This window comes from Scyliorhinus canicula, chromosome 4 (genome assembly GCF_902713615.1).
Source record: "Scyliorhinus canicula chromosome 4, sScyCan1.1, whole genome shotgun sequence".
Taxonomy (NCBI): Eukaryota; Metazoa; Chordata; class Chondrichthyes; order Carcharhiniformes; family Scyliorhinidae; genus Scyliorhinus; species Scyliorhinus canicula.
The window spans coordinates 137,944,770-137,969,230 of NC_052149.1; the positions used below are offsets into that span (position 1 = coordinate 137,944,770).

Genomic DNA, 24,461 nt, shown 5'->3' on the forward strand with positions numbered 1-24,461 from the left:
CCACAACCTCACACTTACAGCCCCACAATCTCAGCACTGGCTGTAAAGGAAATACATAGCTCACAGGAATGTGCCCTGGGCTCTCCCTCCTGTTACTGACCCATCCTGAATACAGGAGTGTGTCCTGGACTCTCTCCCTCCTGTTACAGTCCCATCCTGAATACAGGAGTGTGCCCGGACTCTCTCCCATCCTGAATACGGGAATGTGTTCTGGACCCTCTCTCTCTCTTGTTACAGTCCCATCCTGAATACAGGAATGTGTCCTGGACTCTCTCCCTCCTGTTATTGTCCCATCATGATTACAGATTGTTTAACAATCTCACACAGCCATTGGGGATTCAATTGTGAATTGAGATGAATCTGATATCACTTCTGTATGTTACAACTGTTTATCTCAGTTCTCTCCAAATTCACCAATTCTCCCTGTGGACTGAGTCTGAAACTGGGACCAATCCAGAGCTGTGAGGAGGAACAGGAACTTGAATCTTAAAACCGCAAACTAAATTCTGAGTGAAAGAACATCATGAAAAAGAGATAAATATAAATAACACTCGGTGTGATTATTGGTTTCGATTATAAACTCACTTTGAAGTACTTCTGCTCTTTCATCAATCTCAGTCAATGGCTTGAGCACATTGTGTGGGACAGCGACTGCCCCAGACGAGATTTCTGGAGAAGTTTCATTCAATGGGTTCTCTTCTTTGTATTTAGTGGGAGCTGACACTGCAAACAAAGCACATGATGATAAGGAATTGTGACACAGTGAGGTCCAATCTCCTTCATATTACTCAATGGTGGGTTCTTTATTCCATCCTTATACATTCCTACGTAACAGTGACTACACTTCAAAAATAGAACATTTTTGGCTATAAAGGCATTTGCGATTACTTTAGATCAGGAAATACATTAAATTAATGGAAGGGCAGGATTTTCCAACCCCACCAATGGCAGGAATCGTCATGGGTAGGATGGGAACACTTTGGAGAGTGGTTAAAGTGAATTGGCCAAAATGATGACAGGATGGAAAATCCCAGGAAAAGTCTGTCACTGTGGCAATCAAACATGACAGGCCTGTAAGGGATGGTGTCTCTTTAACAGACTCTCTGATTGACAATGTGTAACCCGCCCCTACCTGACCCACGCTGGCTGACGCTCTTGCCCATCACAGTGAGGAATGTTTAAAGTCGGTGTCACGAGGAACTGAGCACGAATCTCAGGCTCCTGATCCACACACACATGGAACTGAGATTAAAGTTTAGGAATATTCCCAGCTTCTGAACACAACTAACCCGATCTGATCTCAGTCCCTGATCTTGGATAAAAGCTGTATGATCTTACTGATGATTGCCAATATGTCAGAGTGAAACTTTTCCCATTCACTCAGTCTCCTCTCGATAAGTTGAGATACATTGGACAGATTCATGGTCAGTTCTGCAACATCTGGATCTGTGACTGTCTGAGTCTCGGTCACTCTGTAATGAAAGAGGAGAGAATGCTTTTCTCAGTGGGGGCATTTCAGATCAGAAACCCAAAGAGAAATGAGTGATCAATGTAATAATCTCCACCTGTTCTAATGTTCTCTGTACTGGAGTCCTATCTTTCCATTATGAATAATGATTATTATCCTGGGGTCTCCAGTCTGTGATCCCCCTCTCTGCAGAAACACACTGATGGGATCTTCCATTCCCGCCATAGGCGACCACCCGCAGCAGGTTCCCCAGCGGCAAGGTGGGTAAGCCATGCAAAAGGCCAAAGACTTCGGTTGGACTGGAATATCCCACCGCCAACCAATAGTGAGCCATCTTCACCACCGTAAAACACACTACAGGTATCCTGGAACATCCCGGCCACTCACTACAATCATGTGAAGAGAAGAGAAGAAAAATTCTCCTGAAGACCTGTGATCAGTGAGATAACATCATAGACATCTACATTTTAACCCCTTAATGGGAGGGAGAGGATTGTGGTTTAAAATATCGGGATCAAGCACTGTGACCCCCAACCCCAAAGGAATGAAATGAAATGAAAATCGCTTATTGTCACAAGTAGGCTTCAAATGAAGTTACTGTGAAAAGCCCCCAGTCGCCACATTCCGGCGCCTGTTCGGGGAGGCTGGTACAGGAATTGAACCGTGCTGCTGGCCTGCCTTGGCCTGCTTTCAAAGCCAGCGATTTAGCCCTGTGCTAAACCAGCCCCAAAGAGTGACAAATCCTCAGGACCTGAGGGTGTTAAAGGAAGTAGGGGAGCACATTGTAGATGCCCTAACTATAATCTTTCAGAGTTCCCTAGATTCAAGAGTTGTCCCTCTGGATTGGAAAATTGTAAATGTCACTCCACATTTTAAGAAGGGTGAAAGGGGGAGATCAGGGAATTACAGACCAGTTTGCCTAACATTTGTGGTGGGCTACTTGCTGGAGTCTATAATCAAGGATAGGATAACTGAACACCTCAAAACATTTTGATCGATCAGGGAGAGCCAGCATGGATTCATGAAGGGAAGGTCATGTCTGACTAATCTTATTGAATTTTTTGAAGTGATGACCGAGGTAGTGGACAGAGAATTGTCTATGAATGTTATTTCTATGGGCTTCTAGAAGGCGTTTTACAAAGTCCCACATAAGAGACTGTTAACTCAGGTGGAAGATCGTGGCATTGAGGGAAAATTATTGACATGGTTTGGAATTTTGTTGAGTGGCAGATGACAGGGAGTGGGGATAATGGGTAAGTACTCTAATTGGCAGGAGGTGTACCACAGGGATCTGTGTTGGGCCCTCAATTGTTCATATTATTCATTAACCATAGAACATAGAACAGTACAGCACAGAACAGGCCCTTCGGCCCTCGATGTTGTGCCGAACAATGATCACCCTACTTTAAACCCACGTAACCCGTATACCCGTAACCCAACAATCCCCCCATTAACCTTACACTACGGGCAATTTAGCATGGCCAATCCACCTAACCCGCACATCTTTGAACAAACCACTTTGATAATGGCATGGAAAGTCATATATACAAATTTTCTGATGATACAAAGTTAGGTGGTGTTGTAGACAGCCTAGATGATTGCATATAATTGCAAGGAGATATTGACAGACTCGGCAAATGGACAAAACTGTGGCAAATGGAATTTTAAGCAAGCAAGTGTGAGGTTATCCATGTTGGACCAAAAAGGCAAAGAGCAGAGTACTCTCTAAATGGGAAGAGGTTATACAGTGGATGTCCCAAGACGCTTGGGGATTCAGATGCATAGGTCCTTAAAATGCCATGGATAAGTGTAGAAAATAATCAAAAAGGCTAATGGAATGCTAACCTTTATATCTAGAGGATTGAAGTATAAAGACACTGGGATTATGCTACAGCTACACAAAACCCTGGTTAGAACTCACTTGGAATACTGTGAGCAGTTCTGGGCACCACACCTTAGGAAGGATATATTGGCCTTGGAGGGAGTGCAATGTAGGTTGAGAAAAATGATACTTGGACTACAGGAATTAAATTACAATGTGGAAAATTGCCCAGGTGTGTCCAGTACACAAGAAACAGGACAAATCTAACCCAGTCAATTTCCGCCCTATCAATCTACTTGCCACCATCAGCAAAGTGATTGAAGGAGTCATCAACAGTGCTATTAAACGGCACCTACAGCAGTAGCCTGCTCACGGATACTCAGTTTGGGTTCTGCCAGGATCATCCAACTTCTGGCCTCATTACAACCTTGGTTCAAACATGGACAGAAGAGCGGAATGCCAGAGGTGAGGTGAGAGTGACTGCCCTTGACATCAAAGCAGCATTTGACAGAGTATGGCACCAAGGAGCCCCAGCTAAACTGGAGTCAATGGAAATCGGGGCGAAACTCTCTGCTGGTTGGAGTGATATCTGGTGTTGTGTTTGGTCCCTTGTACTTTTAAAATTAAGTCACCAAGCACTTTGATCTGTCCAACCAAGATCCTTTTATTGTGTCTCACGCAGTAGGATGGCTGTCTGATACAGAGCACATTATCATGGAGTCTTGCTATTCTTCTGGAACTTACAACTTTTGCTGGCCTGTTACATATACGTCTTATTATACTCTATCTTGTGTTGTTCCGAAGATGGCCAGATGAGCATTTACAGGTCCCTGGTCACATGATCTCAAGACTGCATGGTGTGTCTGTACCACCACCTGCTGGTTGGAGGTCTCACACTATCCAACTATGTATGGCACGTAGGCAAACCACCACACCTGGCACAAAGGAAGATGCTTGCGGTGGTTGGAGGTCAATCATCTCAGCTCCATGACATCACTGCAGGAGTTCCTCAAGATAGTGTCCTAGGCCAGTCATTTTCAAAGTCGGGGTCGTGACCCGCGGGTGGGTGGCGGGCGGGTGTCGGGAGGGTCGCGGAGCCATCCATTGCGGTGTTCCTGATCGCAGGTAGTGATACACAACAGCATATTTTTTAAATGCCAGCCACGACTGTCTTTCAGAATACGGGCGCACTGCGCATGCGTGCCCGCTCATCAGTGCGCATGCCGGAGTCCAGCAAGAAACACCGTCTCCTGCCGTCAGCGCGCTGACCCAGAAGGTTTTTTAAATTCAATGTAGTCTTCCTGCCTGAAGGACAGCAGAGAACAGGTCATGCACCCCGAACACTGATGTCACGTGCTCTAGGCACGATTGCGATTTCTCCATTTTGTCAGGAGCAAACAAGCAACAGGGCTGTAAAATTTAAAGTAGATAATTTTGTAATAAGGAAGAGAGGACCAGAGACACAAACAGGCCAGAATCTCACAATTAAATCTGCTAGAGAGAGTGGCTGAGGAAAATCCACAGCAGGACAAAGCAATGGTGGTGTGAGCTGTTCAGGAGAGTCCACAACATTACAAAGCAGTGTTGCTGTGAGCTCCAGGACCTTTGATAAACAACCCACACAGAAATGTTACAATGAATGACAAAACAAGTGAGAGCGTGAGGACCAAGCAAGCTCACCTGTCGCATTAAAGGTAAGCAAAAATGGAGGGTCCGCCGGCATGGGTTGCGACCGTTCGTCGGCATGGGTCGCGATGGTTGGCCAGTTGATAAAAATGGGTGCCCGGAAAAAAAAGTTTGAAAAATATTGTCCTAGGCCCAACCATCTTCAACTGCTTCGTCAGTTACCTCATTTCCATTATAAGGTCAGAAGTGGGGATGTTTGCGGGTGACTGCACAATGTTCAACACCATTTGTGACTCCTCAGATAATGAAGCAATCCATGCCAAAATGTGGCAAGATCTGGACAATATCCAGGCTTATGCTGACAAGTGAGAAGTTGCATTTGTACCACTTAAGTGGCAGGCAATGACCATCGCCTACAAGAGAGGATCTAACCATCGCCCCATGGCATTCAACAGCGTTACCATCACTGAATCCCCCACAATCAACATCCTGGGGGTTACCATGATCAGAAACTGAACTTGACTAGCCATACTAATACTGTGGCTACCAGGGCAAGTCAAAGGCTCGGAATCCTACAGCTGTAACTCACATCCTGACTCCCCAAAGCCTGCCCACAAGGCACAAGTCAGAAGTGTGATGAAATACTCTCCACTTGCCTGGATGAGTGCAGCTACAACAACACTCAAGAAGCTCGACACCATCCAGGACAAAGCAACTCGCTTGATTGCCACTCCTTCCACAAACATTCAAACCCTTTCCCACCGATGAACAGTGGCAGCCATGTGTACCAAATGCAAGATGCACTGCAGTTACTCACCAAGGTTGCTTCGACAGCACCTTTCAAACCCACGACCACTACCATCTAGAAGGACAAGATACCTGGGAACTCCACCACTTGGAGTTTCCCCTCCAAGCCACTCACCACCCTGACTTGATCGCTGGGTCAAAATCCTGGAACTCCCTCCCTAACAGCACAGTGGGAGTACCTAGACCTCAAAGACTGCAGTAGTTCATGAAGGCAACTCACCGCCTTCTGAAGGACAATTAGGGATGGGCAATAAGTGCTGGCGTAACCAGCGATGCCCACATCCCATAAACAAATTAATTATTTTTTAAAAGATATATATTTGGTTTGCAAAGATATTAAGGGATATGGGCCAAAGACAGGAAGGAGTTAGGACATAGATCAGCCATGATCTCATTGAATAGCAGGGACAGGCTCAAGAGGCTGAATGGCCTACTGTAATGAACTACAGGTTCCGATGTAACCTGACCCCATTCCCATCGATTTCAGTTTTTAGCAAATACAAATGGGGACATTGACTCAGCTCCTGTGGAAGAGTATAATTAACAGTTGATGGTTCTGACTGATGATATAATAGAATAGTAACTGAAATTTGAGTGTAGTTAAAGTGAGGCCTGTGTTTTCAGCTGCAAAGCAGTAGATCAGAGACTGGAGGAGCTAACTGACTGACCAAGGTATTTGCTAAAAATGTTCTCCTTTTACTCATCCTGGTGTAACAGAAGGAAGAAGCCCAGGCCACACAAGGAAGCTTTCGGCCTCCACAAATCTAATCTTTCAATCCTAAGCATCCTTTATACATTCCCCCTTTGTGGACCCAGAGTTTTTGTTTCCCTTTCTGATTGACCGGAACAGCCCCACCGGACCCCAACTGCAGCATCTTGCCACCTGCTTTGCTCCTTTATTCCTGTCTTACAGGTTCCTGGGAAGCTTTACACACCAATGCAATGGAAATGGGAGGGATTTTCTAACCTCTCCGGCATATTTTCCACTGGCAGAGGCGGCTTGCCATTGGCAGACGGTTGAATCTTCCGGTCCCACCAATGTCCACGAGGTTTTGGGTGTCCATTGGGAAAAGGGCCATTGGTGGTCACCATCAGCAGAACTGGACAGTCCTGCTAGTGGGAGAGGCTGGAAAATGTTGCCGTTTTCCAAGATTTCCTCAGCCAATTTCCACAAACCACGATTAAACATGTTATGATCTCTGTAAAGACCGATCACTTTTGAAGTAACCAAATGAACAGGATTGAGACATTTGGTAGTACAGAGCTCGAGTATTGTTGAAGAAAGAAATACGTTGAAGCTTTTCATCCTAAACGTATCAGGACAATTCCTCAGGTCAATATCTTGACCAATCAGGGTTAAACTGCCTGGGTTTGAATTTCAAACAATGCTTAACAGTTATCTGTCAGTCGCCATCAACTGGTGCATTCTCTGTGGCATTGCTTCTACCAATCAGAGTCGACTTTCAACCAATGAGCATTCTTTTGTGTGTTCCCCTTAGACTGGTATTCTTGCAGAGTGACCTGATGAGTGCAAAATCAAAAACTTCAACATGTCCCTTTTTCCAGAAATAGAAATAAATTAGTTTTATGTAACAAGCAAACTAAAGCAACACTAACTGAACATTATTTAGTCAGAAACATGTACTTTATGTTGCAGAAAAGAACTTTCTCTCCCACAAACAAAAATGTTGGGCTGGATTCTCCGGTCGCTGATGCCGAAATCACGTTTGGCGATCGGACAGCGATTCAAAGTTCCCGGCAAAATTGGAAGCTCCTCCAAAGCGTCACAGTGACGTATCGACGGCCTCAGGATCTTGCCTGAGTCCTGCCCCCTGATATTCCACACTCGACCGGCCGAGTTCGCGATGACGTGGTCGCATGTGGTCTCATCCTCGGGAACTTGGCGCGGTAGCTGTGGACTCAGTCAGGGCCTGTAAGGCCAGAAATTTAGACACCAGTTAAGTTGGCATGGGTGCAGGACACAGTTCAGTTATAGGGGCGAGGGCACAGATTGTATATAATTGTTCACAATAAACATCCGTTCACACCTTAAACCTGACTCTGTCCGATGGGTGTGGGGGTGGGGTAGTCAGTGCTGGCCAGTGGGAATGGGGAGGTGGGGGATCAAAGTGAAGGCCCCATGGATGTACGGTGCTCCCCCCACCTGCTCCGTCTGTCCCCAGCACACACTCCCCAGCAATTCAACAGGACCGTATGATGGACCGGGCAGCTCACATGCAGGGATCACACAGGTGATGGTGCTACTGTGGGCATGAATCAAACATTGTCAAACGATGTGGAGCACGAAGCTCATTGCAGAGCGGGCTGTCATCATCCACCATCATATGGACAAGACCCGCTGTTACTGGAAACCCAGGGCCCCCAACTCATAGCGCCGCAGGTCTTTATAATGGAGGGGGTGTGCACACAGTGGTTTTGTGGTGTGGGAGATGAGGGGGTTTGGTGGTGTGGGAGGTGAGGGTGTGTGCAATAGTGGTATCCGTGCCCCTGGCCAGTGTCCTGCCTAGTCGCTGAAGTCTGTCTCGATGAGGCGACACATGTGTGCTGGCCCTGGCGATAGCGTTGTGCGGCCTCACCTGGGCCCCATGTCCCACTCATTGTCCCCCTCCCACTCATCCTCCCCCGTCTGATGAGACTTGCCCTTTCTCCTCATCCTCCTCCAGCACATTGCCCCTCTCAGCGCGATGATGTGGAGGATGCAGCAGGCCACCACGATGCAGCAGGCCACCACGATGCAGCAGGCCACCACGATGCAGCAGGCCACCACGATGCAGCAGGCCACCACGATGCAGCAGGCCACCACGATGCAGCAGGCCACCACGATGCAGCAGGCCACCACGATGCAGCAGGCCACCACGATGCAGCAGGCCACCACGATGCAGCAGGCCACCACGATGAAGCAGGCCACCACGATGCAGCAGGCCACCACGATGCAGCAGGCCACCACGATGCAGCAGACCACCACGATGCAGCAGACCACCACGATGAAGCAGGCCACCACGATGAAGCAGGCCACCACGATGCAGCAGGCCACCACGATGCAGCAGGCCACCACGATGCAGCAGGCCACCACGATGCAGCAGGCCACCACGATGCAGCAGGCCACCACGATGCAGCAGGCCACCACGATGAAGCAGGTCACCACGATGCAGAAGGCCACCAAGATGCAGCAGGCCACCACGATGCAGCAGGCCACCACGATGCAGCAGGCCACCACGATGCAGCAGGCCACCACGATGCAGCAGGCCACCACGATGCAGCAGGCCACCACGATGCAGCAGGCCACCACGATGCAGCAGGCCACCACGATGCAGCAGGCTACCACGATGCAGCAGGCCACCACGATGCAGCAGGCCACCACGATGCAGCAGGCCACCACGATGAAGCAGGCCACCACGATGAAGCAGGCCACCACGATGCAGCAGGCCACCACGATGAAGCAGGTCACCACGATGCAGAAGGCCACCAAGATGCAGCAGGCCACCATGATGCAGCAGGCCACCACGATGAAGCAGGCCACCACGATGCAGCAGGCCACCATGATGCAGCAGGCCACCACGATGCGGCCAACCCTGCTGCCTCATACTAGAGGGCCCCTCCAGAACGGTCCAGGCACCTGAAGCGCATCTTCAGACCCCGAAGCACCTCTTGACAACAACCCTGGTCGCTCTATGGGCATCATTTTAGCGGGTCTCCGCGTCAGTCTGTGGCCTCCGTATAGGCGTCATCAGCCACGACCACGGGTAACCCCTGTCACCCAGCAGCCAGCTCCGCAGCCTGGGGGGGGGGGGGGGGGCTGCCCCTCAAACATGTCCGGGATCACTGAGTGTGCCAAGTTGAAGGAGTCATGTACACTGCCATCACTTTTCAGGGTTAAATTTCACCTTGCCTTTGACCTGTGCTATTACAATACTTTGACACATCTTTATTATACCAATCCTGACACATATAGCAATTTCTTCTGCTCACACACCCCCTCTGACGACTCTTGGTAACTTGGTAACACTCCCTTCTCTCTGTGTGCTTCCTTTGGTTGAAAACATATTTTATAGCTGTCAGGCGATTCATTGAATACTTCCTTGTCAAATTACACCTTCCAGGGTTAAATTTCACCTGCCACTTTTCTGACCATTTGACCATCTCGTTTATATATTCCTCTAACCCAAGACACTCAATCTAACTGTTAACCACCCAGTCAATCTTTGTGTCATCTGCAAACTTACTGATCCTATTCCCCACATCATCATCTATGTCATTTATGTAAATGACAAACAATAGGCGACCCAGCACAGATCTCTGTATGTGGGAGCTAGCATTCAGATTGAAAAGACCCTGGACACTGGCTTCCAGTCATTAAAGCATCTCAACTTCTACGCTGCGGGGTCGTTCCAGTCACCAAGTGGGGGCCTGTCTGGGATTTCGCAGGCATCGGGACACAGGTGCATCCGCGCCCTCCCCCTCCCCTCCTTCTCCCCTTCCCCAGCCCTGGCCGGTGTCCAAGCCGGCAGCCTGCAGTAACCCCACGCCATTTCCTACCTCCTCTCTCTCGCTCAGCAGCCAGGAAGTCAGGTTCCTGATTTTTATTAGCACGAAAGAAACACGCCATCGGGAATTCGGCCTATCCGAGGCGCTGAATCGCGGAGGCCCCGGAGTATCGGGCATCGGGCCCGCTCATGATATGCCTACAGTGCTTTCAGGTCGTGTGGCATGTGCCACATTTACGGCATTTTGGGAGGCCGGAGAATCCCGATTTGGTGTCAGTCTAACGTCAACCTCGATTTCAGCGTCGGAAGCTATTCTCCGCCCGATTGTGTTTCCGGATTTCGGCGTCGGCTAACAGAGAATCCAGACCCAGAGTTTTTGATATCTTTTGTGGAATAGAATTTTAATACTGTGTGTAACAGAGTTTCCAATACCCTTCATAGTGGTGTTTTGATACTTTTGGGATAACCTGTTAAGGTACAATAAAGGAGATTGTTGGATTAGATTTTGTTTATTGTCACGTGTACTGAGGTTCAATGAAAAGTATTGTTCTGCGAGCAGCTCAACAGATCATTTCGTACATGAAAAGAAAATACATAATAGGCAACAATACACAATAGGCCAACAGTTTGAGAGTTTGAATACTTTGTCCTTAATCCTCGTTGACTCAGGTTTGCAGTGCAACATTAAAGTGATTCTCAGCTCCTGGGAGTTTACTTCCATATTTTAGCTTTCCCAGACTGGTAACTTCTTTTTTAAATTTAGAGTACCCAGTTATTTTTTGCCAATTAAGGGGTAATTTAGCGGCTAGTTCCGGTTGCGGCTATGACTAGCTAAGTCGCACAGTTGGAAGCTCCTGCGACAAAGGTGTTTTCGGGCCAATTGGAGGGCCCCAACGGTGCTGAAAAGACGAATCCCGGTGGGGGAAGGTCCCCTGAGGAGAACTAGACCGATTTTATGGTCGGTACTCGGAGTGGAGCGGCAAGAAAAGTGGCAGCAGCTCCCCAAAAAAAGCGGGGGAAGAAAATCAAAATGGCGGCCGGCGGCGCACCGGAGGAATGGAGGAAATGGGCGGAGGAGCAGCAGGCCGCTCTCCTCCGTTTTTTCACGGAGCTGAAAGTGGAGCTCTTAGAGTCCATGAACGCGACGACCACCAGGTTGGTGGGAGCCCAGGCGACCCAAGAGGCGTCGATCAGAGAGCTGCAGCAGGAGATGACCGCGAGGGAGGAGGAGGCCACGGTCCTCGGGGCAAAGGTGGAGGTGCACGAGGCACTCCACCTGAAGTGGCAGAGCCGTTTCGAGGAGCTGGACACTCGGATGAGGAGGAAAAATTTGAGGATCCTGGGCCTAGAAGAAGGCCTGGAGGGGTCGGATCTCCCGAGATATGTTGCGGAGATGCTGAGCTCCCTGATGGGGGAAGGGGCCGGTCCTGCGCCCCTGGAGCTGGAAGAGGCATACCGGGTCATGGCCAGGAGGCCTAGGGCAAACGAGCCCCCGAGGGCGGTGCTGGTGCGGTTCCAGCGGCTATGTGATCGGGAGAAAGTCCTGAGGTGGGCAAAAAGGGAGAAAAGCAGTAAGTGGCAGAACTCGACGGTAAGGGTGTACCAGGACTGGAGTGCGGAGGTGGCAAAGCGGCGGGCCCGGTTCAACCGGACGAAGGCGGTGCTACACGCGAAGAGGATCAAATTTGGAATGCTGCAGCCGGCGCGCTTGTGGGTCACCTACAAGGACCAACATCATTATTTTGAGTCCCCAGAGGAGGCCTGGACCTTTGTACAAGAAGAAAAGCTGGACATGAACTAAAACCTGGGAGCACCGGCGGTCGTAGCCGCCTGGGTACTCTTGATTGAGCAAGTGGCCCTTATCTTTTCAGGCCAGGTCGGAGCTGGGTAACAGTTTCTTGGATTGTTTGGCTTTTCTTGAACGTTTGACTTTTTGAATATCTTGAAGGTTTCGAGTTGTTTGGTGTTTCTGTATATTTGAACTGTTGAAATTTCTATTGCGGGTCGTTTTCTTCTTATGGTGTGTTTCTTCCCGTTTCCAACTTCCCTTAGTCATTTACCCTTTTTACCCCTTTTTCTTCGGGTGTTTGGTCTTTTTTTTTTGTTTTTTCTTCCTTCTCTGGTTATGGTTATCTGTGGTTATTTATACTGTTTGATGGAGGGTGATGGTTAAGCACATTGTTAGTTGATAGCTATTTAATTATTTTGTTATTTAAGTATGTAGTTAAGTATTTATGTATTTATTTGCCATTGGGTATTTATATTGTTAAGTTGGGAAGACGGGACGGGGGGGAGTGGGTTGATCATGCGGGTTTATCTCTGGGGTTTTAAGGGGATCCTTCACGGGCGTAGATGGGGATGGGGGGGAGTGGAAGATGGCGGGGCGGGGTGTGGCCGGGCGAAAGCGCGGGCTTTCCTCTGTTTTTCCCGCGCGCGGGATGGAGGAGAGAGGAGGGGAGAAGAGTGGGGCGTGGCCAGTAATGGCGGCCTTTCCCGCGCTGGAGCGGGGTCAGAGTGGAATGGCGGGGGGGGGGAGGCCCCTCCCCCCCCCTCGAACCGGGAGGAGTCGGAGTGTGGCAGGAGCAGCCGGGTCAGCGGAGATCAGCTGACTCTCGGGAGTACGATGTTGGGCACATCGCGGCTAGGAGGGGTCCTAGCCAGGGGGGGGGGGGGGGGGGGGGGAGGGGGGGGGGGAGGGAGGGTTAGGGGGAGATACCGGGTTGCTGCTGGAAAGACCAGGGACGAGAAGGGGAGAGCTGGGGGGGAAGGGGGGGGGGGGGGGGCATCGCTATGGGAAACGGGTCAGAAAGGGAGGGATGACCCGGGGCGAGCAAGGGACAGAACATGGCTAATCGACAGGGAGCAGGGACGGGTCGCCCAGCGATCCGATTGATTACGTGGAATGTAAGGGGGCTGAATGGGCCGGTTAAAAGATCAAGGGTCTTCTCGCACCTGAAGGGACTGAAGGCTGATGTAGCGATGTTGCAGGAGACTCACTTGAGGGTAGCAGATCAGGTCCGCCTGAGAAGGGGGTGGGTGGGACAGGTGTTCCACTCAGGCTTGGATGTCAAGAACCGGGGGGTGGCGATTCTGGTGGGAAAGAGGGTGTCGTTCGTGGCGGCAGAAGTGGTGGCAGACAAGGAGGGCAGGTATGTGATGGTGAGGGGTAGGTTGCAGGGAGAGAATGTGGTGCTGGTGAATGTGTATGCCCCGAATTGGGACGACGCGGGCTTTATGAGGCGCCTGCTGGGCCTCATCCCGGGACTGGAGGCAGGGGGCCTGATCATGGGAGGGGACTTTAATACGGTGTTGGACCCTGGGCTGGATAGATCGAGTTCCAGGACGAATAGGAGGCCGGCAGCGGCAGAGGTGTTAAGGGGGTTTATGGAGCAGATGGGAGGGGTAGACCCATGGAGATTTGGTAGGCCTAGGGCGAGGGAGTATTCTTTTTTCTCCCACGTCCACAGAGTGTACTCCAGGATAGACTTTTTCGTATTGAACAGGGGGCTGATACCGAGAGTGCAGGACACGGAGTACTCGGCCATTGCGATATCGGACCATGCACCACATTGGGTGGACGTGGAATTGGGGGAGGCGCGGGATCAGCGCCCGTTGTGGCGCCTGGATGTGGGGCTGTTGGCGGACGAAGAGGTGTGCAGAAGGGTTAGAACGGGCATTGAGAACTATCTGGGTACGAACGACACGGGTGAGGTGCAGGTGGGGACGGTCTGGGAGGCCCTGAAAGCAGTGATTAGAGGAGAGCTGATCTCCATAAGGGCACACAGAGAGAGGAAGGAGAGGCAGGAAAGGGAGAGGCTGGTGGGGGAGCTCCTAGAAGTAGATAGGAAATATGCGGCGGCACCAGAGGAGGGGCTATTGAGGGAGCGGCGCAGTTTACAGGCCAGGTTCGACCTACTGACCACTAGGAAGGCGGAGACGCAGTGGAGAAGGGCGCAGGGTGCGGCGTATGAGTACGGGGAAAAGGCGAGCAGGATGCTGGCACACCAGCTTCGTAAGCGAGATGCAGCCAGAGAGATTGGGGGAGTGAGAGAGAGGGGTGGGGACGTAGTGCAGAAGGGGCAAGAGGTGAATAGGGTCTTCAGGGACTTCTACAGGGAATTGTATAGGTCTGAACCGCCGAAGAGGAGAGGGGGAATGGAGAACTTTCTCGACAAATTGAGGTTCCCAAAGGTACAGGAGGAGCTGGTAGAAGGGTTGGGGGCGCCGATAGAGCTGCAGGAGCTAATTAAAGGGATAGGCCAGATGCAGGCGGGGAAGGCGCCGGGGCCGGATGGGTTCCCGGTGGAGTTTTACAGGAAATTTGTGGACTTGGTGGGCCCAGTGCTGGTGAGAGCCTTTAATGAGGCGCGCGAGGGGGGGGTTTTGCCCCCAACAATGTCGCAGGCCCTGATCTCCTTGATTTTGAAGCGGGACAAGGACCCGGTCCAGTGCGGGTCCTACAGGCCTATCTCCCTCTTAAATGTAGATGCCAAGCTGTTAGCAAAGGTCCTGGCAACCAGGATAGAGGATTGTGTGCCAGGGGTAATCCATGAAGACCAGACGGGGTTCGTGAAGGGACGCCAACTTAACACAAATGTCCGGAGATTGTTAAACGTGATCATGATGCCGGCAGTGGAGGGGGAGGCGGAGATAGTGGTAGCGCTAGACGCGGAGAAGGCATTCGATAGGGTGGAGTGGGAATACTTGTGGGAGACGTTGGAAAGGTTTGGGTTTGGGGAGGGATTTATCAAGTGGGTAAAGCTGCTCTATTCGGCCCCGATGGCGAGTGTGGTAACAAACGGGAGGAGGTCAGAATATTTTGGGCTCCATCGAGGTACTAGGCAGGGATGTCCCCTATCCCCCTTACTCTTTGCATTAGCGATTGAACCGTTAGCGATGGCACTGAGGGGTTCAGGGGGGTGGAGGGGACTGACAAGGGGAGGGGAGGAGCATCGGGTCTCGCTCTATGCGGATGACCTGTTGCTGTATGTGGCAGACCCGGAGGGGGGAATGCCGGAGGTTATGGAAATACTAGCGGAGTTCGGGGACTTTTCGGGATATAAATTAAATCTGGGGAAAAGTGAGGTCTTTGTAATACACTCGGGAGACCAGGGGGAGGGAATTGGGAGGCTCCCCTTCAAAAGAGCAGTAAAAAGTTTCAGGTACTTGGGGGTGCAGGTGGCAAAGAACTGGGGGACCCTCCACAAGCTGAACTTTTCTAGGCTGGTGGAACAGATGGAGGAGGAGTTTAAGAGGTGGGACATGGTGCCGCTGTCGCTGGCAGGGAGGGTGCAGTCAGTTAAAATGACGGTCCTCCCGAGGTTCTTGTTTTTGTTCCAGTGTCTGCCCATCTTCCTCCCTAGGGCCTTTTTCAAGAAGGTAACGAGTAGTATCATGGGGTACGTGTGGGCACATGGCACCCCTAGAGTTAGAAGGGTCTTTTTGGAGCGGAGTAGGGATAGCGGGGGGCTGGCGTTACCCAATCTTTCAGGATATTACTGGGCGGCAAATGCATCGATGGTACGAAAGTGGATGATGGAAGGGGAGGGGGCAGCTTGGAAGCGTATGGAGAGGGCGTCCTGTGGCAACATAAGCTTAGGGGCACTGGTAACGGCACCATGGCCGCTCCCTCCCACGAGGTATACCACGAGCCCGGTGGTGGCGGCCACCCTCAAGATCTGGGGGCAGTGGAGGCGACACAGGGGGGAAGTGGGGGGTTTGATAAGGGCACCACTAAGAGGGAACCACAGATTTGCACCGGGAAATACAGGAGGGGGATTTCTGAGCTGGCAGAGGGTGGGCATTAGGCAACTGAAGGACTTGTTTATAATGGGGAGGTTTGCGAGCTTGGGAGAGCTGGAGGAGAAATTCGGGCTCCCCCCGGGGAACACGTTCAGGTACCTCCAAGTGAAGGCATTTGCCAGACGACAGGTAGAGGGGTTTCCCGTGCTTCCCGACAGGGGGGCGAGTGATAGGGTGCTATCAGGGGTCTGGGTCGGGGAGGGGAAGATCTCGGACATTTATAAGATTATGCAGGAGGTGGAGGAGGTACCAGTAGTGGAGTTGAAAGACAAGTGGGAGGTAGAGCTGGGGGAACAGATAGAGGATGGGACATGGGCAGACGCCCTAGAGAGGGTCAACTCGTCGTCGTCATGTGCGAGACTGAGTCTCATTCAATTTAAGGTACTGCATAGAGCCCACATGACGGGGACAAGGAAGGAAACACGGTATCGGTGGTGTCACGGGCAAGGCCTGCCCGAGGACACTACCAGAAACGACAAGATGGTCTGGTGGCCGGTTCGTCGGCGGGGGGGTGGGGGAGGCGGGGGGGGGGCGCGCGGGTAGGGGGTGGGGGGGATTCTTGTTAAGTAGGGGGGTTTGACTTTGTTTTGATATAATTCAAATGTAGGGGGGGTTAAAATGTTTGTACTCTGAAAACTTTCTTCAATAAAAAGTATTTAAAAAAAAAAAGGGGGTAATTTAGCGTAGCCAATCCACGTACCCTGCACGTCTTATATGTTAGAGATTTCCGAGGTATTTTCTCTCTCTTGCTCAGGCCAAGTGAATCTTGCAACCTCTTTTAAATCCTCAAGAATTTGTCTTTACAATCGGAATGCTAGCTCCCACATACATTCCTGAATGATGAACCACAGTGACTATTTGCCTCAAGTTGCAATCTCTCTCTTTTTCTTTCTCTTTACATACGACTTATGTGCAGGAGTATAAAATCATGGTTGATCCAGTTATAGTTTCATTTTTGTGTTTGCACTCCAAAACCTTTGACTAGTGAGTCTCACGTGAGGGATAGGGAAACTATTGGAGAAAATCTATCTCCATTTGGAGAGGCAGAGTTTGATCAAGAATAGTCAGCGTGGCTTTGCCAGAGAGAGGTCTTACCTAACAAATTTGATTGAATTTTTTGAGCATGTGACCAGGTGTGTTGATGAGGGTATTGCAGTTGATGTAATTTACATGGATTTCAGCAAAGCCTTTGACAAGGTCCGACATGAGAGACTTATAAAGAAGGTAAATGCATTTGGGATACTGGGTAACTTGATAAGGTGGATTCAAAATTGGCTTAGTTGTAGTTGTAGGTGATGCTTTAGTGACTGGAAGCCAGTGTCCAGGGTCTTTTCAATCTGAATGCTAGCTCCCACATACAGAGATCTGTGCTGGGTCGCCTATTGTTTGTCATTTATATAAATGACATAGATGACGATGTGGGGAGTAGGATCAGTAAGTTTGCAGATGACACAAAGATTGACTGGGTGATTAACAGTGAGATTGAGTGTCTTGGGTTAGAGGAAGATATAACCGAAATAGTCAAATGGTCAGAAAAGTGGCAGGTGAAATTTAACTCTGAAAAGTGAGAGACAATACACTTTGGAAGGTGTTATTTGACAAGGAAGTATTCAATGAATAATCTGACACTGGGAAGTTCTGAAGAACAAAGGGACCTTGGCATGTGTGTCCATAGATCTCTGAAGGCAGAGGGGCAGGTTAATAGGGTGGTGAAAACATATGAGACACTTGTCAGTCTCAATCAGGGTATAGGTTACAAAAGCAAAAGTAATGTTGGAGTGTTATAGAACTTTGGCGAGGCCACAACTGGAGTATTGTGTGTGTTAGCAGAAGGAATTTCCATATGTGTCAGGATTGGTATAATAAAGATGTCTCAAAGTATTGAAAAGCACAGGTCAAGGGCAAACCAGCAGGCAAGGGGTTAAACATAAACCAAGGGAAAACCAGCAAGCAAGGGGTTAATCATTACCCACATTGGTAATGATTTAATCGTCTCACAGAGCATCTGAATATGAAAAGGGAAACACAGGAGGCCCCAGTAAGTCTCAGGGATCCATTGTCCAACACATTTTCACCTCCTCTAGATGTTAAATATGTTAACTACAAACCCATGAGATTGTAAGGAAACATTGTATTCTTTAATCGTTTTCCCATGACAGGGACCAGAAAATATGCATACTGATCACTTTGTATTGTTCCGAATGATTCAGTGACGTTAATACCTGCTTGTGACTCCGAAGAACTTTAAATATATATGCTGCAATTCTGAAGACAGGCAGAGCTGACTTTTGCGAGCTACAGGATAGTCGCAGAATCTATCTCTCCTGTGTGCACACAGTTTTTCCGAATTAAACAAAGTTTTACCAACACCTCGCGATGGAGAACAGACTTTGAGGTTTTTTTTCCCTCCAACAGTTGGCGTAGTCAGGGCAGGAGATCAACACAGGCAGCCGGCGACTATGTGGCTCCAAATCGGGTGAGTGTCTTTTAATCTACCATCCATAGTTAGGGAGCTATTCCATGTTAGTCATTGGCCGGCCGTAAGTTGCGATCTTAAAGAACAAAATGGAATAAAAGTCTGACCGCCTCAGGAGAAGTAAAAATCATTGGGGGAAACCGGGGTGTCGGATCGGGTAGTTAAGTTAAGGAAAACTTGCTAAGGAACTTGCTTTGGAGATTGAAGTGCCTGGTCAAATGTAAAAACCAGTTGGACGAAATACCACAGGAGAAACAGTTAGAGATCTCACCTAGTGTGAGAAAGGAATAGCTGCAGAAGGAACTGCGAGAAGGTAGAGCCGCGGAGGAGGAACCCCACAGGAGTGGTATGTGTGTGTGTGTGCGCGAGTGAACGACAGAGATGGCCAGTTCAGATAATATAGGCAGCAAGAGCAAGGTAGAGCAAGATAGATGGGGGCCCGAGGGATCGATTGTGCAGAATGATTGTAACCCACAATAGTAAATGAATTACAAAGATGAGGGAGAAAGGATACAACCCATTCGCACCCACGGCTGAGCAGAAGGCCTGGTAGGCAGGCCAAACCAAGAATAAGTATGAGAATGGGGTAATAATTGCGACTGCAATTTTAAGGAACATAGGGAGCAAAGAATTGCAGGAGGCAAGAGTAGCAGCTGTAAGACGCGCGCAGGAAGGGGACAGGAGAAAACCGCAGGGCAGATTTTGTGGGGAATGTGAACCCGACCGCACCACATGTCATGGAGGAGAGTGACTACTGGGATGACTGGGACAGTGCCGAGGAGGGAATGCACGGGGATTATGCATACCCCCTCCTTATGAGGAAAAGGAGGAAACGTTGCCTGTAGCCCCAGTGCGTGTAGTGAGGAAAACTGTGGAAGGGCAAACCACTGAGCAGAATATTCAAACGCCCTTCACAGCTGGGGAAAAACAAATGATCTTGAACGAACTGCCCTCTCTAAATCGACAGGATGATAATGGCCCTTTTTGGGGTAAACTGGACGAATTACGGCAGGCTCATGGGTGAACCAATGATGATATCCATTTATTGTTAAAGGCAAAGATTCCCGCATCGGTATGGGCAAGCATGCCACAACCATATAGGGATCGCACGTGGGTCACGCAGATGGGTGGGGGAAATAAAGACGCCCACTTTGCAACCTTTAGAACGGCGGTGCGAACTGCCCTAGGGAGAGGTAGCCCAAATTGGACATTGATCACCTTACTTAAACAGGAGCCAAAGGAAAGGGTTGAGGATTGTGCAGAGAATAAATTTGAGGCGTTTAAGCATCATTCAGGGACAGTAGCCCCCAGTAGAGATGACAAAATAATTTTTAAAATGTTAACAGATGGAATGGATCCGCACCTAACTAGGATCGTAGATATGGGACTTCCGGTAGGGAACGACTTTAATCAGGTCTTAGTATGGGGTATGAAGGCAGAGGCTAACATAGGAAAGAGGTCCAAGGTTAGCTCGTAGGAGAATTAGAAGGAGGAAGGCAGTGCTACACCTGCAGGAAGAAGGGCATTTTGCAAGGGAGTGTAAAGGCAAGGAAGAATCCAAAGAAGGACTCCTGAGGTGTCTGAATTGCAGGAGACCCCCACGGCCCTAAACGACAGTGGGGATCGAGTGCCCCAGGATCGGTAGTACAGGTTTCAGCCAAGGATTTAGCGAAGATGTTCAGTGCCCTAAAGCAATGACATGTTTCAGCCCTCACAGGTAAAGAAAGGGGCTCCTGGATATTTGTTGAGCGCTGTTAGGGGGCCAGCCGTGCACAATGTTAATAGATACCGGGGCCGCAATATCCATCACCGATATAGATTTACCCTTAACCCGGCATACAACCCGGGTTGGGGGATGGGGTCCGTGTAGCCACATTAAGCAAACCCACACTTTTAGAAATTAGGGATTTCACGGTTAGAATCCAAATTTTGATATGCAAGACTGCTGAGGGGACTATATTAGGAATAGACTGGCTAGAGCGATTGGGAGCAGTAATAAACACTAAAACACAGGCTATTGAGTGAAAAGGGCCATACAATGTAGGTCGGTGTGGAAGGAAGACCTGGCATCGCATCCACAGCATGGCTTCAGTCACCACTGACTGGGGGCTGCAGGGAATGTGGGGAATAATAGCACAAGCATATCCAGCAGTCTGGGTCAGAAACAAGCAAGATTGTGGGAGCCTGGAGGTGACTCCAGTCACCATCACCGGAGACCCACACCCACCACATAAGCAGTATCCCATAAAATGGGAAGCGCCCGAGGCAGTAAGGGAGTTAGTGCAAGAATTAGAAGCTCAGGGGATAGTAAAAGAGACCCACACATCCACTAACTTCCCAATTTGGCCGGTAAGGAAGTAATAGACGACTATGCCTACAGGATCACCCCAGAATCAAAGTTATACAGGCACAGCAGACGCACTATCCTAGGGGACATTGGCGGGTTGTTTGGCAGCGCTAATTCTGTTATGTATTCTGCACAGTAAGGGGAGGCCAACAGTTATGCCTCCTGGGTAGCAGTCAAAGTAGGAAAGGGGCTGCAGTATGGAGCTTATGGGACTGAATATTGCTGTTATTGTGCAGGCTGCAGTGGTTGCTGGTTAAGTGTTTTATTTTTACCTGTATTTAAGTTGGGCGGTGCTAAACCTGAGATACTACACTCATAGTGTCCCCCACCCTTCCACCTCCTCTAACCTAAGGGGTTGAGCAAATATCAGGTAAGCTCTTTCTTTTCTTGTTTTATCCGCAAGTTATCTAGAGGGGATGGCAGGGAAGGCAGTGCAATGTTCCTCCTGCAGAATGTTTGAGGTGAGGGACGCCGTCAGTGTCCCTGCTGATTTCACCTGTGGGAAGTGCAGCCATCTCCAGCTCCTCAGAAAACGCGTTAGGGAATTGGAGCTGGAGCTGGATGAACTTCGGATCATTCGGGAGGCAGAGGTGGTCATAGATAGTAGCTTCAGGGATGTAGTCACTCTGAAGAATGAAGATAGATGGGTGACGGTGAGAGGGGCTGGGAGGAAGCAGTCAGTACAGGGATCCCCTGTGGTTGTTCCCCTTAGTAACAAGTATACCGCTTTAGAACATAGAATGATACAGCGCAGTACAGGCCCTTCGGCCCACGATGTTGCACCGACATGGGAAGTCAAAAACTAAAGGCCATCTAACCTACACTATGCCATTATCATCCATATGCTTATCCAATAAACTTTTAAATGCCCTCAATGTTGGCGAGTTCACTACTGTTGCAGGTAGGGCATTCCACGGCCTCACCACTCTTTGCGTAAAAAACCTACCTCTGACCTCTGTCCTATATCTATTACCCTTCAATTTAAGGCTACGTCCCCTCGTGCTAGCCACCTCCATCCGCGGGAGAAGGCTCTCACTGTCCACCCTATCTAACCCTCTGATCATTTTGTATGCCTCTATTAAGTCACCTCTTAACCTTCTTCTCTCTAACGAAAACAACCTCAAGTCCATCAGCTTTTCCTCATAAGATTTTCCCTCCATACCAGGCAACATCCTGGTAAATCTCCTCTGCACCCGTTCCAAAGCTTCCACGTCCTTCCTATAATGAGGCGACCAGAACTGTACGCAATACTCCAAATGCGGCCGTACCAGAGTTTTGTACAGCTGCAACATGACCTCATGGCTCCGGAACTCAATCCCTCTACCAATAAAGGCCAACACACCATAGGCCTTCTTCACAACCCTATCAACCTGGGTGGCAACTTTCAGGGATCTATGTACATGGACACCGAGATCCCTTTGCTCATCCACACTACCAAGAATTTTACCATTAGCCAAATATTCCGCATTCCTGTTATTCTTTCCAAAGTGAATCACCTCACATTTCTCCACATTAAACTCCATTTGCCACCTCTCAGTCCAGCTCTGCAGCTTATCTATGTCCCTCTGTAACCTGCAACATCCTTCCGCACTGTCTACAACTCCACCGACTTTAGTGTCGTCTGCAAATTTACTCACCCAACCTTCTGCGCCATCCTCTAGGTCATTAATAAAAATGACAAACAGCAACGGCCCCAGAACAGATCCTTGTGGTACGCCACTCGTAACTGAACTCCATTCTGAACATTTCCCATCAACCACCACCCTCTGTCTTCTTTCAACTAGCCAATTTCTGATCCACATCTCTAAATCACCCTCAATCCCCAGCCTCCGTATTTTCTGCAATAGCCGACCGTGGGGAACCTTATCAAACGCTTTACTGAAATCCATATACACCACATCAACTGCTCTACCCTCGTCTACCTGTTCAGTCACCTTCTCAAAGAACTCGATAAGGTTTGTGAGGCATGACCTACCCTTCACAAAACCATGCTGACTATCCCTAATCATATTATTCCTATCTAGATGATTATAAATCGTATCTCTTATAATCCTCTCCAAGACTTTACCCACAACAGACGTGAGGCTCACCGGCCTATAGTTACCGGGGCTATCTCTACTCCCCTTCTTGAACAAAGGGACCACATTTGCATCCTCCAGTCCTCTGGCACTATTCCTGTAGCCAATGATGACATAAAAATCAAAGCCAAAGGCTCAGCAATCTCTTACCTGGCTTCCCAGAGAATCCTAGGATAAATCCCATCAGGCCCCGGGGACTTATCTATTTTCACCTTGTCCAGAATTGCCAACACTTCTTCCCTACGCACCTCAATACCATCTATTCTAATAGCCTGGGTCTCAGCATTCTCCTCCACAACATTATCTTTGTCCTGAATGAATACTGACGAAAAGTATTCATTTAGTATCTCGCTTATCTCCTCAGCCTCCACACACAACATCCTACCACTGTCCTTGACTGGCCCTACTCTTACCCTAGTCATTCTTTTATTCCTGACATACCTATAGAAAGCTTTTGGGTTTTCCTTGATCCTACCTGCCAAAGACTTCTCATGTCCCCTCCTTGCTCGTCTTAGCTCTCTCTTTAGATCCTTCCTCGCTTCCTTGTAACTATCAAGCACCCCAACTGAAACTTCACGCCTCATCTTCACATAGGCCTCCTTCTTCCTCTTAACAAGAGATTCCACTTCTTTGGTAAGCCACGGTTCCCTCGCTCGACCCCTTCCTCCCTGCCTGACTGGTACGTACTTATCAAGAACACGCAATAGCTGTTCCTTGAACAAGCTCCACATATCCAGTGTGCCCAACCCTTGCAGCCTACCTCTCCAACCTACACATCCTAAGTCATGTCTAATGGCATCATAATTGCCCTTCCCCCAGCTATAACTCTTGCCCTGCGGGATATACTTATCCCTTTCCATCACTAACGTAAAGGTCACCGAATTGTGGTCACTGTCTCCAAAGTGCTCACCTACCTCCAGATTTAACACCTGGCCTGGTTCATTACCCAAAACCAAATCCAATGTGGCCTCGCCTCTTGTTGGCCTGTCAACATATTGTGTCAGGAAACCCTCCTGCACACATTGTACAAAGAACGACCCATCTAATGTACTTGAACTATATCTTTTCCAGTCAATATTTGGAAAGTTAAAGTCTCCCATAACAACTACCCTGTTACTTACGCTCTTTTCCAGAATCATCTTCGCCATCCTTTCCTCTACATCCCTAGAACAGCTTTGGATACTGGTGGGGGATGACTTCCCAGGGGTAAGCTACGGTGACCGGATCTCCATCACTAAGTCCATCCCTGTGGCTCAGAAAGGAAGGGGGAGAGCAGGAAAGCGATAGTTATTGGGGACTCGATAGTTAGAGGGACAGATAGACGGTTCTGTGGCAACTAAAGAGACTCACGGATGGTTTGTTGCCTCCCGGGTGCCAGGGTCCGTGACGTCTCGGACCGTGTTTTCAGAATCCTTAAGGGGCAGGAGGAGCAGTCACACATCGGTGCCAATGACATAGGTGAGAGTAGGGAAGGGGGATTTAAAACAGGAATTTAGGGAGCTAAGGTGGAGCTGAGAGCCAGGACAAACC

General features: G+C 49.4%; 1 protein-coding gene across 1 annotated transcript in view; it reads right to left on the bottom strand.

The window, feature by feature from the left end:
- Positions 1-24,461, bottom strand: part of LOC119965032 (E3 ubiquitin-protein ligase Midline-1-like) — a 78,146-nt gene that overhangs the window by 1,250 nt on the left and 52,435 nt on the right. The window contains exons 5-6 of the mRNA XM_038795242.1: positions 1,339-1,472; positions 586-723 (exon numbers count right to left, since the gene is read on the bottom strand). Coding sequence (XP_038651170.1) covers positions 586-723; positions 1,339-1,472 — 272 coding nt within the window. The remainder of the gene's footprint in view (positions 1-585; positions 724-1,338; positions 1,473-24,461) is intronic.